At 39.3% G+C, this 14,116-nt stretch overlaps 1 protein-coding gene across 3 annotated transcripts in view; it reads left to right on the top strand.

Annotated features, from left to right (window-relative positions):
- The window catches only part of GRAMD4 (GRAM domain containing 4), a 91,924-nt gene extending 84,396 nt beyond the window's left edge, over positions 1–7,528 (top strand). For all 3 annotated transcript variants that reach the window (XM_060684153.2, XM_087874266.1, XM_060684154.2), the window contains 3 exons: positions 1,030–1,114; positions 5,503–5,571; positions 7,189–7,528. In XM_060684153.2, coding sequence (XP_060540136.1) covers positions 1,030–1,114; positions 5,503–5,571; positions 7,189–7,290 — 256 coding nt within the window. In that variant the 3' untranslated portion in view covers positions 7,291–7,528. The remainder of the gene's footprint in view (positions 1–1,029; positions 1,115–5,502; positions 5,572–7,188) is intronic.
- Positions 7,529–14,116: the final 6,588 nt, after the last annotated feature.

Here is a 14,116-nt window from a genome sequence, read left to right as displayed (position 1 = left end):
GCAGAATGTTAAAACTAGGGGCCACTAGATCTGGGCTGCAAAAAATTGGATGATCACTGGCTGGCAATAGGGAGTTATTTTTCTCCCACCTCCTAATGTCGTCCATATTTTTGCCACCCTGACTTGATGACTCCATTTAAGGGGAAGGGGGGGAGTTAAGTGTTTTTGTGAATTACAAAAAAAGTATTTTAAAGAAAATAACTTTCAGAAGTTTTTTTGTGAATCTATAAAAATGTTATTGAAGAGGTTGAAGATGCTTGCCATAAGTTTCGTAAGACTGAGCTATAACTTAAAGGTTAATGGAAAAGAACACTCTAGAAAGCTCCAATAAAAGAGTGAAATTGTTTTCAGTGGGGTTTCCTTAGAAGAGATCTTCATTGTTTTGCAGAAGGACAAATCCACAGTTAATATGTGATCAAGGGAGAAAGCCACTTTGGTATAGTGATTAAGGCATCTGGCTATAGAAACTGGGAGACTGTGAGTTCTAGTCTTGCTTTAGATACAAAGCCGTCTGCATGATTGTGGGCCAGTTTTTCTCTCTCAGCCCTAGAAAGGAGAAAACAAGGGCAAAACACTTCAGGAAAAGCTTGCCAAAAATCATGCAGGAACTAAGCCAGGCAGGCGTCAGGAGTAAGAAACCACCTCAAAGGCAAAGAGGAAAAAAAGTGATAAGAGCATGCCATGAAATGGTAAGAACGCCAGAAAATATATAGTTTGGATTAGTTGGATAAAACAAAAGGTACCCAGCTTTAGCATATAAATACTAAAATTAAATTGATATGCTTCCCATCTTACTATCCAAAGCGACTCTGAGCGTCTTACAATATGATACATATATATATAATCATTAGGTTTTAAAATTTGAAGTTATCTTGTTTTACATGTTGATATTATCTCTTCGAGGGAGATGGGCGGTCTAGAAATGTGAAATATAAATAAATAAATATAAATAACTCAATGGCAGTGTTTTAAATCATTTAGGATTTTTTACTTTTTTAAAATTTATATTCTTTCTTTCCTTGCCTTTAGTTACTTATGCTTTGAAAGTTCCAAATCTGGTTCATCTAAAAGAAATAAAGTTATAAAACTTGCAGATATAACAGATATTCAAAAGGTAAGCACTTGCTTTTTCTTCAGTGTTTTGCTTTTGACTTCTTTTATGTTGAAGAAGCTTATCTATCATGTCGTGGTAAAAACAATTTTTAACGCTGCATTAAATAGCAAATGGATGCAGTGAAATAAATATAATCCCAGATTTACTAACACTGATTAGGACTAAAAAGCACACCCACTCACAGCTGCCCCTGGACATGAAGTTTCAAAAATCTATGACCCATTTAGCATTAGCTGTAGGATTAATGTAGGAATACAGCATTAGTTGTAGGGCTGTTCATGCTTCAAAAATAAGTTGGAGGGAATACTTTAGACCAGAGGTCCCCAAACTTGGCAGCTTTAAGACTTGTGGACTTCAACTCACAGAATTCTCCCAGAATTCTGGGAGTTGAAGTCCACAAGTCTTAAAGCTGCCAAGTTTGAAGACCTCTGCTTTAGACTTTCACCTCTGTGCTATTCTTTAATCAAACTGTTATTTCCCCCCCAGATTTCTATGCAAGCCTAAAAAAAGTTGTAGTTGCCCTGAAGAGATAAGTTACAACTTTTTTGCCAAAGATTTTTCAAGATTCCAAAGAACCTTGAAAGCAAAGAACTGTTTTAGTGACTATTAGTGATTTGCTATGCTTATATGCTCAAATGAGGCCTGAAGTATATCTTCCAACTGATTGCTAAAATATGTACAGCCGTACATATTAATTTTTCTGCTAATCAAAAGTCTCTTTTTCTTCCTGGGATTAAATTTAATTCAAGACTGTCTATATTGGAATATAAACAGCAATAGCGTTAATAATAGCAATAGCACTTAGATTTATATACCACTTCACAGTGCTTTACAGCGGTCTTTCTAAGTGGTTTACAGAGTCAACATATTGCCCCCAACAATTTGGGTCCTCATTTTACCAACCTCAGAAAGATGGAAGATTGAGTCAACCTTGGGCCGGTATGAATTGAACTGCTGACATTCGGCAGAATTAGCCTGCAATACTGCATTCTAACCACTGCGCCACCATGGCTCCTATTACATGCATATTATTATTATTAAAATGTTATTTTATTTCTGCAGTTAAATTTTATCACAATTTAGTGTAGTGTAATTCTTATTCTTATTTAGTATATATAAATAAGAGCTTGCTGGCTGCCAGAAAGAGAAAAAAAGCCCAGAATCGAGTGGATGTGATTCTACTGAGCTAGGGCTGCAGAAAAACCTTGGTTACATAGGAAAAACCTGGCTAGAGGAAAAACACACATAAATCCTACGAAGAAGTAAGAAAATAGATATTGTACCTTTACAGGGAGGATACATGAGATGTGGGTGTGGCTTACTGATGATGGCTAACGAGCCAGAAATAGATCTATATAAGTCTCTCACCAGGCAGCAAGAGCTTGCTGGCTGCCAGAAAGAAAAAAAGCCCAGAATCGAGTGGATGTGATTCTACTGAGCTAGGGCTGCACTTGGAGATAGTCAGGGTCAGGGAGTGAAAAGACCTTAGCAAAGACTGAATGGCTCCCTGGCTCTGGAGACCTCCATTCTTTAGCTCTTGATGGGGTAGCATTTCCCCCAGACTGATTTGTTGCAATTATCTTAGAGTCCTCAGATTCATGGTACATGTGACATCAGTGCTGCACAAGCTGTACTATTTCCCAGTAGTCTTTTAGGTGCAATTCAAAGTGTTGATTACCACCTTTAAAGCCTTGTATGGCACAGGGCCACGTTACTTGGAGGACTGTGTATCTCCAGTGGGCTTCAGCTCATTCTATCAGATCTGGCAGGGCAGGCATGTTCTGAGCCGCTTCTCTGAAACAAGATCACATAGCAAGACCCAGGAGATGTGCTTTTTCTGTCACAGCTACTGACCTTTGAAGCAGCTTTCCCTCCAAGGTCTGGAAGATTTAGAAAGCTGACTGTCTCTTCAGATATTAGGGCGGGACATTAATGGAGCCCAATATGTTTGCTGTGTTAGGATAATATTATTGATGAGCCATGGTGGTACAATGGTTAAAATGCAGTAAAAAGGTGAAGGTAAAGGTTCCCCTCGCACATATGTGCTACTCATTCCTGACTCTAGAGGGCGGTGCTCATCTCCGTTTCAAAACCAAAGAGCCAGCGCTGTCCAAAGACGTCTCCGTGGTCATGTGGCCGGCATGACTCAATGCCAAAGGCGCACGGAACGCTGTTACCTTCCCACCAAAGGTGGTCCCTATTTTTCTACTTGCATTTTTTACGTGCTTTCGAACTGCTAGGTTGGCAGAAGCTGGGACAAGTAACGGGAGCTCACCCCATTATGTGGCACTAGGGATTCGAACTGCCGATCTTTCGATTGACAAGCTCAGCGTCTTAGTCACTGAGCCACCTGCTGGCTGCCAGCAGTTCGGCAGTTCGAGTCTCATTGGCTTAAGGTTGACTCAACCTCAATCAAGGTTGACTCAGCCTTCCATCCTTCTGAGGCCAGTAAAATGAGGAGCCAGATTGTTGGGGGGCAATATGCTGACTGTAAACTGCTTAGAAAGGGCTGTTAAGCACTGTGAAGCGATATCTAAGTCTAAGTGCTATTCTGTGAATTATTATTATTCCAAATTATATTCCATATTATGTTGTTTTTATTGTCATTTTAATGCACCATTTGATAGGTGTCCAGGGTTACTTGTTTAAGATAGGCAATCATATACACTTTCTACAGAAGGAAATGTCAAAATCACAGAATTGTGCAGTTGAAAGGGAACACAAAGATGAGATAGTCCTACACTCTAGCCACAAATCTTTTCTTTAAACACTTTTTCACTGAAGGATCTTTATGATTATAGAATGTTGGTCATGCCTCCAAACATCATTCATTTTATCAATGAATGACTTGGTTTCTGGAAATGCTAAATTCCATGCTTACATTGTAGTTACTTTGTTGTATGTACCAGGAATGGCTGGCGTCAATACACTCTTTATAAATTGATTTCTAATTTTTTAACTACCAGAGAAAAAATGATTTTGTTTCTGTTTCGGTAACAAAGCATATTGAATATCTGGGGTTAGTGTTTTCCATCATATGCGGTATTTGATAAATCCTGATTCACTGAACCAGTGGGACGAGTTAGTCATGATTAGCCTATGTCCAATTATTTTGATGGATTTGTTCTGTGCATAAGTACATCTGACACAACCATTCGGTTTAAATAATAGTTTCAGGTTACCATTAGCTGTGTAAGAATAAATCAAGCACGGAGGTTTCAAAAAATGGTAGGATCAGGCTGTTTTGATCGGTACTCAGTTATTATTTTTTTAAAAAATCTTTATACAGTCCAGTTGTTGGATTTTACCTCTGTGTGGAACATGATTTAGAGCAGCGGCCCCCAACCTTTTGGGCGTCAGGGACTGATTCTATGGAGAGAGGTTTTTCCGTGGACTGGATGAGGCAGTCTGCCTGTATGCAGTGTGTTGCATGCTGTTGTGGTCCGCCAGCAGCCTGCGGAGCTGGCAGCGGAGTTGGACAGTGAGGAGGCTGGGGAGGAACATGGACCAGTCCTGGAGTCTGGGGAAGGCCCGGACGAGGGCTCTGCGTCAAAGGCAGAGATTAGGCCAGGACCATCTGGGAATGATGCGCGGACTCCGGAGCCCCCAGAGTCGGACAGCAGAGAAGCAGAGGAACAGGAAGAGCCTGTTCCTAGTGCACGCATGCACAGAGCTGCCAGAAGGCAAGAGCAGCTAAAGCAAAAGGGACGACTCGGGAGCAAGGCCAGGAGATGATTGGCCCCTCCCATAAGGCTTAAAAGAGAAACAGAGGCACTTGGGCCTTTTGCAGGAAAGCAACATTGCTAACTCTGTTTCCAGTTGGCATCTCTTGTTTGTTTCTGAACTTCGTGGGGCTTTGCCAAGTAAGGCCTTTGGCAGGGTGTCAAAGAAGATAAAGGTTGGTGATTATCCCGAAGGACTTCTTCCGAAGGACTTGTTGCAATTAATTGGGACTCAGGTGGGAATGAACGTAATTCTCAGCTGTTACAATAAAATAGGTTTGTTTGGGACTAATTGTGTATTGTAATTACTCAGTAAGCCTAGGTCACAACACATGCATCCCGCGGATGGGGCTTCGCTTGTTTGTGCGGACCGGTTTCTGGCATGCTGCGGACCGGTGCCGGTCCACAGACCAGAGGTTGGGGACCCCTGCTGTAGAGCACATCTGTTTGACAAGAAAATAGTGATTCTCCTTGCTCCTTTTCCTCCACTGCGAAAGCAACATTCAGAAACACCTCAAATATGGGCTTTATAATACACTATTTTAAGAACTTTGGATATCTAGATAAGATACTGTTGTTTAAATTTCTGCACTGGTTAAATCTACTTTTTCTGTTGCATGTGAAAGTATTTGTTATGTAAATCTTTTTTTTTAATGTTTATTTTAGTACAAAGTACTTTCCGTTCTCCCAGGATCTGGGATGGGTATTGCAGTATCCACACCATCTACACAAAAAGTAAGTAGTCAAATCTGAAGCATATACATCAGTGGTGAAATCCAATTTTTTTTACTACTGGTTCTGTGGGCGTGGCTTGATGGGCTTGGTGTGACTTGGTGGGTGTGGCTTGGTGGGCATGGCAGGGGAAGGATACTGCAAAATCTCCATTCCCTCCCCACTCCAGGGGAAGGATACTGCAAAATCTCCATTCCCTCCCTACTCCAGGGGAAGGATACTGCAAAATCCCTCCCCACTCCAGGGGAAGGATATTGCAAAATGTCCATTCCCACCCCATTCTGGGACCAGCCAGAGGTGGCATTTGCCAGTTCCCCGAACTACTCAAAATTTCCGCTACCAGTTCTCCAGAACTTGTCAGAACCTGCTGGATTTCACCCCTGATATATATATTTCATTTGCATGCTGGTTACCATCACTTGACAATTTTGCTTGTCTGGAATACTGATTCTATCTCTTTTTGGAGCACTTCTTAGTTTGATAAATAGGAATCATTTTATTAATGAACTATTTTTTTTATTTAATAAAAAAAATAAAACCAATGCTAAACTCTTCTCTCTTCTTCCATTTTTTCCCCTTTTCTGTAACTCTTATAGTTTTAAGTTTGAATGATGGGAAGGCTGGCTTGTTATTTGCTACTGAGAAGAGTAGATAAGGCATGTACATCAGTGGTGGGGTTGCTCCTGGTTCTGTCCGGTTCTTGAGAACCGGTAGTAAAAGCGGCGGGAGGCTCCGCCCACCCACCCGGATGTCATAAGGTACAATCCGTGCACGCGTAGAAGCGTGTGCGCTCCCGTTGCGAACTGGTAGTAAAGGTAAGTAGAACCCACCCCTGATGTACATGCAAAATTTTCCAATTCAGGGGCATAATATTGAGAAGAACTCTGGAGTGCCCTGTTCCTTTCCTAGACCATGGCAAAACATTCCGGAGTATGCTCCTCCAAAATCAGTTCAGTAGTTTCTTGAAGGAAATGCTCCAAAGCGGAAGCCTCTTTTGACCCTAGATCAGCGGTGTCAAACTCTATTTCATTGAGGGCTGCATCAGGATTGTGTTTGGCCAGGGGAGGCGTGGCCAGATCGACGTCACTCGTGTCGGGGGAGCCTGTGGTGGCCCGAGCGCTCTGCCAGAGAAAACGGGCTCCCGAGCTCCGTTTTCGGCTGTGACGGCGTCTTGCAACCCTCTGCCAGCGAAAACGGAACTCGGGAGGGCTGCACATAAGCCGGTCCTTCGCTGTTTCCAGAGCGGCCCCGCAGGCCAGATCTAAACACCCCATGGACAGGATCCGGCCCGTGGGCTTGACTTTGACATTCCTGCCCTAGATCACAATGCTTCTATTTCATGAACATTTGCTTTCAGAAATCACCAGACTAGCCCCAAACTGAGTAGCATTTCGAGGCAAGGGACGGATTTAAAGTTCTGTGGAACATCCTGGACCTAAATTGGGGAGTTCTGCGTATAACCCAGTAGGCCTATTTTAAATAAGTTTAAAATTGAGATGAACGTCTTTTGGGGTACTGTATAGGATTCTGCTATTATTAATGTATTGGAATGCTCACGTTTTAGTCATTCTTTTATTGAACTTCTTTGGGTTGTTTTTTTTCTTTCTTTCCTCCTGAAAGCCGCTCGTGTTTGGTGCCATGGTACACAGAGACGAAGCTTTTGAGACTATTTTCAGCCAGTATGTGAAGATAACCTCTGCAGCATCTGCCAGTGAAAGCTAGTATATCATCCTTGCCGGTTATTATAGGAAACATCATGAATTTTACTCACCCAGTAGTGAATAAAAAGGTGGAACATCCTTCAATCATCAGTCCTGCAATAATTTTCTTTGTTGCATATGTCTTATGTTACAGAAGTGCATTTTTTACATGCCTTCCATGGTTTCTGTTGGTTTTTATTTACTGTTGTTGGTTTTTTGTTTTTTGTTTTGGTAATAAAATAAAAGAACAGTGAAAATGCTATCGGCACTGTTAGCCTTGCACATTAAGCACTTTTAATGTTTGTTCACTGACATTAAAAAGCTTGGGAGGATTCTTAGCAAAACTAGCTTGAGGGGTAGGCCTTGTCTTAATAAGACATACCCTGAACTCTGCGGTTCATCCGATATTTCTTTCGCTACGGGTTCTGCACACTTCCACTGCACAAATTCCATTGATTTAAGTGGCATTACTATATATACACAAATGGGGTGCAAGTTTGCGATTGAACTTAGCAAAAACTGTCAAGGACGTGATTTTGAAGGGTCTTGGTTTTCCTAAATGTGGTGTAAATAATAATAATAATATTCGAAGGTATGAGTATTTGAAGCTGTGCTTCCAGAAAACTTTCATACTGACTTCTGTATCTTTTCAAAAGGCATTTCTAGATTTAGAGACAATTGGGAGATGCAATTAAATCTTCAGAGAGTTGATATGGTCATTTCTTCTCGGCCTACCTTACACATCTTGCTTTGTCATTTGTCTTATGTCCCTCTGTTGACATAACGAATGTTCCCAGTGTTTTTGATAGAGAAGCAACTTTTTAGAATTATTTGGCATGCTGCATTATCCTGTATTTTCCTTAAAATATTGGATAAACATAAAGTTGAAAGTTATCAAAAATGTGTCCATTGGAATGGAAGAGGAATAATGGAAATAGTGTTGTATCAATGTACTACAAGCTCTTCACCCTTTGTAGTATTTTGAGACACGTAAAAAAAGGAGGGCTACAACATTGAATCAACATAATTTTGATGAAACCCTGGGATCTTGCTGTTGCCCCTGTACATGTCCATAATTCTTTTTCTTTGGTATTCCTATTGGTAAATTTTGTATTGCACGAACGTTAATTTGCATTGGCTGATATTTTAGCTTCTTGAGAGCTGCAGCTACGCTTTTTGTAGTAATTAACTTTGCATGCGGTAGCCTTTTAATCATGAAAAGAAATTGAGTAGATGGCTAAAACTCCACATGCCAATTTAATATTTCATAAAGATGGCTATGATACATTAATTTTAGTTTCTTTTATTTCAAAGTCAGTTTTTGAAGATTGGATGGTTCTTAACAGAGAAGCAGCAGATCCTGGAATCTATTCTGTACTCCAAGTGATCCCCTCAATTGCTTTTTATTGAGTACATAGAGTCAATTGTTTACAAATACGATTGGAACTGTCAAGTAGGAAAATTGAGAGGCTGCTTCTGTGCTATGAACTAGTCTATCCCAAACCAACCCCTTGCTTTGTATTCTATTGTTGACTCTGTTACATGCATTTGCATGTAACATGTCACTGCTGCTCAGTTAAGCTTAATTATTATATGTTCAGATGTCATAAGAAGATGGACTAAAAAAAAAGTCAAGCATAACTAAAATTGTAGGCAATAAATGCTAGAAAAGTTTAGCAAACTGATTTATGTGTGGAGAAAACCTTGTTTCTTAAAAAGGATTAAAACACACATTAATTATTGGTCTAGAATCAGGATCTGAAAGGCTCATATATTTTCTATAAGGTAATACGGAGTTTCAACTCAGTGCTAATGTGAGCCCCTAAAATGTTAAATGAATTTTCTGTATGTGATTCTCCATGATGAATTAAACTCATGATTTCAATGGACTTAGGGGAGGGCAAAAATATACCACTGATTTTTTAATAATTAAGATGCAATTCACATAGAAATGCAATCCATATAGAATTAAAACATGAGAAAATATTGCAACTTTATAACATAAAACCTTTTCACTGGAAATAAATAGTAGAGCTATCAAACCATAATTTTAATGGGAAGAATACACTTGTTTTCTTCTTTATGACCCTTGAAATCTGGATTTCATTTTTGAGATAGTTGCTCTCATATTTTGTTCCATATTTATTTTGGATTAACATTTGCCTTTTATAGCAGCAACTGGTTAAAAAAAAATCAATCCTAACTTTGCTGTTGGCGTGATCAGGCAGAGTGCAAGCAACATCTTAATGTGATCTTGATTTGCATACTCAAAACATTTGCAGCATCCCACAGAATTGCTGATGACGGCCTGGGGCTTGTGACCCACAGTTTGAGATCAACCACTGTAACGGGGGAAAAGTTAGTGATGGTAAAATGTCAGCTTTTTTAGTAATGCATTTCTATATTAACATTTTGTGGTTTATATAAGATGTTAAGCTGGTAGGCTTCAGAAAACTTTGAACAAATAAGGATTTTGCCAGGCATAATCCCAGCAAGTAAATGTAAAGATGGGGATATAAGCATTATGTCAGATTAACATTTTTACCAAGCGAAATCAGAATTGTATTACACAGAATTGGTGTTTTCCCCCCTTCTTTCTAAAAAGACTATCCCTTGGATAGTCATGTTAATATATTTAATCTTATTAATATTTATTAAACCCAATATGGGTTTGTTAAAATAGATCATACTAGATAAACCTTACTGGCTTCTTTGACAAAGTGACTAAATTAGTGGATCAGGGAAATGCTGAGGACGTAGCATTTGATAAAGTAGACCCAGCCTGCTTCTTGGCAAGACAAAATGTGGGATAGACAGCATCACTATCAGATGGTTTTGTAACTGGTTGACCAACCACACTCAACATGCAGTCTTCAATGGAACTACATCTACATGGAGAAGAGCATGCAGTGGGATACTTCAAGGTTCTGCCTTGGGCCCACTGCTCTTCAACATCTTCATAAAAGAAGGAAAAGAAGGGATTCTCATCAAGTTTGGAGATGATACCAAGCTGGCGGGGAATAGTCAACACTTTAGAAGGTAGGCTCAAGATCCAGAAGGGATCTTGGGCCCCATTAAACAAAATTAAATTCAGTAGTGAGAAAAGTAGGATCTTATACATAGGCAAGAAAAACCAAATGCAAAGGTGTAGAATAGATGATACCTAGCTCAACAGCAGTGTCTGTGTGTGAGATCTAGGTGTCCTAGTTGACAATCACTTAAGTATGAGCCAGAAGTGTGCTGCAGCTGCCAAAACAGCCAATACAGTTCTAGGCTGCATCAACAGAGGGATAGTACCAAATTGATGTGAAGTGAGAATACCCTTTACACTGCACTACAGGTCGTTCTCCGTTTTACAACCTTTCTTTCCACAGTTGTTAAGTGATACATTGCAGTTGTTAAATTAGTAACATGGTTGTTAAATGAATCTGGCTTCCCCATTTACTTTGCTTGTCAAAAGGTCGCAAAAGGGAATCGCATAACCCTGGGACACGGCAAGCATTGTAAATATGAACTAGTTGCCAGGCATCTGAATTTTGATCACAAAGTGACCATGAAGATGCTGTCATGGTGGTATGTGTGAAGAAACAGTCATAAGTCACTTTTTTTTTTTTTTTACTTTTGTAACTTCAAATGGTCACTAAATGAACTGTTGTAATTCGAGGACCACCTGTGTATTACTGAGGGCAGGATGAAGTAATGGGTGGAAAATCATTAAAGAGAGATCCAACCTAGAATTAAGGATAAATTTCCTGACAGTGGGGACAATTTAATCAGTGGAACCGTTTGCCTCTAGAACAGTGTTTCTCAACCTTGGTAGCTTGAAGATGGGTGGACTTCAACTCCCAGAATCCCCCAGCCAGCAGCGCTGGCTGGGGGATTCTGGGAGTTGAAGTCCACCCATCTTCAAGCTTCCAAGGTTGAGAAACACTGCTCTAGAAGGTATCACTGAAGGCTTTCAATAAGAGACCGGACAGCCATTTGTCTGGAATGATACAGGGTCTCTTGATCAAGCAAGAGGTTAGACTAGAAGACCTCTGAAATTCCCTTTCTGTTAATTCTATGTTCTGTGAGATTTTTTTTGTGAGGAAAAAAAGGATAGATTATATTGTTTACCAAGCAAGCTATTTTTCTTTTCTTTTTTTCCCCTTTTGTATCATTTTCAAGTGTACTTTTTAACCTTCAATCTGTTTCTAAAATTACTGGTTCTGGTGAAAATCAGATAACAGGATTTTTTAAAAAAATATTTTTTTTATCTCCGTTCTAGTCACCCAAAGACTTGTTCTAGAACGGTGTATTTCAACCTGGCAACTTCAAGATGTCTGGATTTTAGTTCCCAGAATTCCCCAATTCTGGAAGTTGAAGTCTACACATCTTAAAGCTAATGGAAGTTGAAAACTACCATTCTAGAAGATGGTTGCTTCAAATCTATTTGTGAGATATGGTTATGCCACAATAATAATCTTTGATTTTTATATTTTCAGAATGAAACAGTATACATAAATGGCTTTCAATTTTTCCCTATTCTTCTGTGTTCTTACAAAAATGTTCAAAATAAGCTGTGCTTTTAAAAGTGCATCCCTTAAAGAAAAGAGACTAGAATGGAACATGTATTCAAGTGAGAATGCGAAGACCATTAATGTCTGTATTGTGTACATGAAAAAACCCCCAGGTATTTAGGAATTGGGTAAATCTTACCGTGCAACATTTAGCTCAGTGTCCAATCCTTAATTTTATCCCAGCCTATTTCTGCACGAGGATATAAATTCTCCCACCGAAATTAGAAAAATGTCTCAATTTGTGCGCATATTTTCCTGACCTCTCCTGTACACAGTTCACCACTTCAGTGGTGAAATGTATAATTTTGTAGACTTTTGATGACAATTCGTTTGTGAAAAATACATGCAGATATCCACCCATACACTAAAATGTGTAGGAGATGTGAAATGTACATTTTGCCATTGAAATACAGTCTTCATTTAGTCAAGCATTTGGGAAATTAGGTAAATATGCATTAAAATGGGAACTATTTTATTTTTTTCCCCTTCCTTGCTGAAGCCATGCACATTTTCCTACTGAAAGGACTAATGCATAATTAACTGCTGTTCTTTGTGATAGGGGATATTTAATCTCATGCCCTAAAAATAATTTTGGTGTGCTGGGCCATCTCAGTGCTTTTCTTTTTCTTATATCCTGAAATGCTGAATATTTGTCAGTTTATTCTGTAAACTGCAACCACTCCTAGGTTTGATTTAAATTCATCTCTTTCTATGGGATTTTCATTCTCTACTTACTGAATGTAGCTCCATTAGTGCTACTAATACAAAGTGTTACCTTAACGTAGCATTTTTAAAAACCATTTTATAAATTTGTTGTGCTGATATGTAGAGTAGTATCTCCTGTGGCTCATGATGAATTTTTTTAAAAAATTAGTTGAATAAGCTGTTTTATTAGAAACATAGTGGTCATGTTGGAGACTTTTTCTCATTATAAAAGGAAATGAAAACTGATCACAACTTATGTTCCCTTCCTAAACTGCCAGAATCAGAAATTTTATTACATTAACATATTAATTTTGCAGGATTTGACTCTAGGCAAATCATGTAGCACCATAATGCAAAACTCTTGCAAAGCCAATGAATATGCTGTGTAAAGTGAGGGGGGGGGATTATTGTAGAAGTATGGGAGTGTTTGACCTGCAAAAGCAAATCCGGTAGTTTATAACTAATTATGTACATTTCGGCAGACATTTTTTTCTGCTACTAATCATTAAAAAGAATGGATGTGAAATACTTTTTATGTCTGAAAATTCAGTCTATATTTTGAAGTTGTAAATAATACATTAGCAGTGTAACTTTTGTTCAAACAGGAGCGTTGTACTGTATGAAAAACTGAACTGAAACAATTTGCCCTGTACATTTTTTAAGAGAACTTTCTTTGTTTTAAAAAAAGTGGGGGGATAGGGTATCTTGGTATAAATTATAATTTTTATTTAAATAAACCTTAAAAATGCTTTCTGCTCTTGGTTGTTTTTCTTCATGGGAATTTATTTGTTTAAAATATTTATATAGCCACCCATCTCATAAATAGCTCTAGGCGTTTAACATAGCAACAGTTAAAAAAAAACCCTAACAGTCTAAACTAAACATAAAAATGTAAACATATAAAATAGAACCTAAGAAAGTGGGGGAACAAACATCACTAATCTCATACAACCACCTTGTAGCTGTTCCTGGACTCCAATGCTAGTGAAAAAAACAAATTTTAAGGGCCATCTGGAAGGCTAATGAGATGGGGCTAACCTCACCTTGGGGAATAATGGGCCACGGAGTTGGGGCCACAGCAGAATAGGCGCATCACTTGATTTCTCTTACATGAAGCTCCTTCGAGGACGGGATCGGCAGCACGTCACCTCCTACCTGACCTGGTGAATGGATGGGCAGATGTAATTGGGAAGAATAAATAAAATGCCCCCCCCCTGCTTTAAAGATCAAGATGAGCCTCTTGAATTACACATGGAAGCAAACTGGGAACCAATGCAGTTCACAGAAGAAAGATGTAATAACTATTAGCACGGATGCATTTTGCATCAGCTGAAGATACTCGTCAAGGGCAGCCTCATGTAGAGCCTGCTACAGTAATTCATTCTGCATGTGAGCAGAGCATGAGCTACTCATGGTCCAGGAAGGCACACAACACAATGCTATAAAAAGGCTCTCCTAGCCATGGCAGTTGCACAACAAGTCTGTCCTCCTAGAACACGGGTGTTTCGCAGCCCGCACTGGCCATCCCCACCCCCAGTTTAGTGAAGGGAGAAAAGTCACAATATGTCACGTGACAATGTGATG

Source organism: Pantherophis guttatus, chromosome 7 (assembly GCF_059756535.1).
Source record: "Pantherophis guttatus breed Tessera chromosome 7, ASM5975653v1, whole genome shotgun sequence".
Classification (NCBI taxonomy): domain Eukaryota; kingdom Metazoa; phylum Chordata; class Lepidosauria; order Squamata; family Colubridae; genus Pantherophis; species Pantherophis guttatus.
This window is presented reverse-complemented; position numbering and strand designations above follow the sequence as displayed.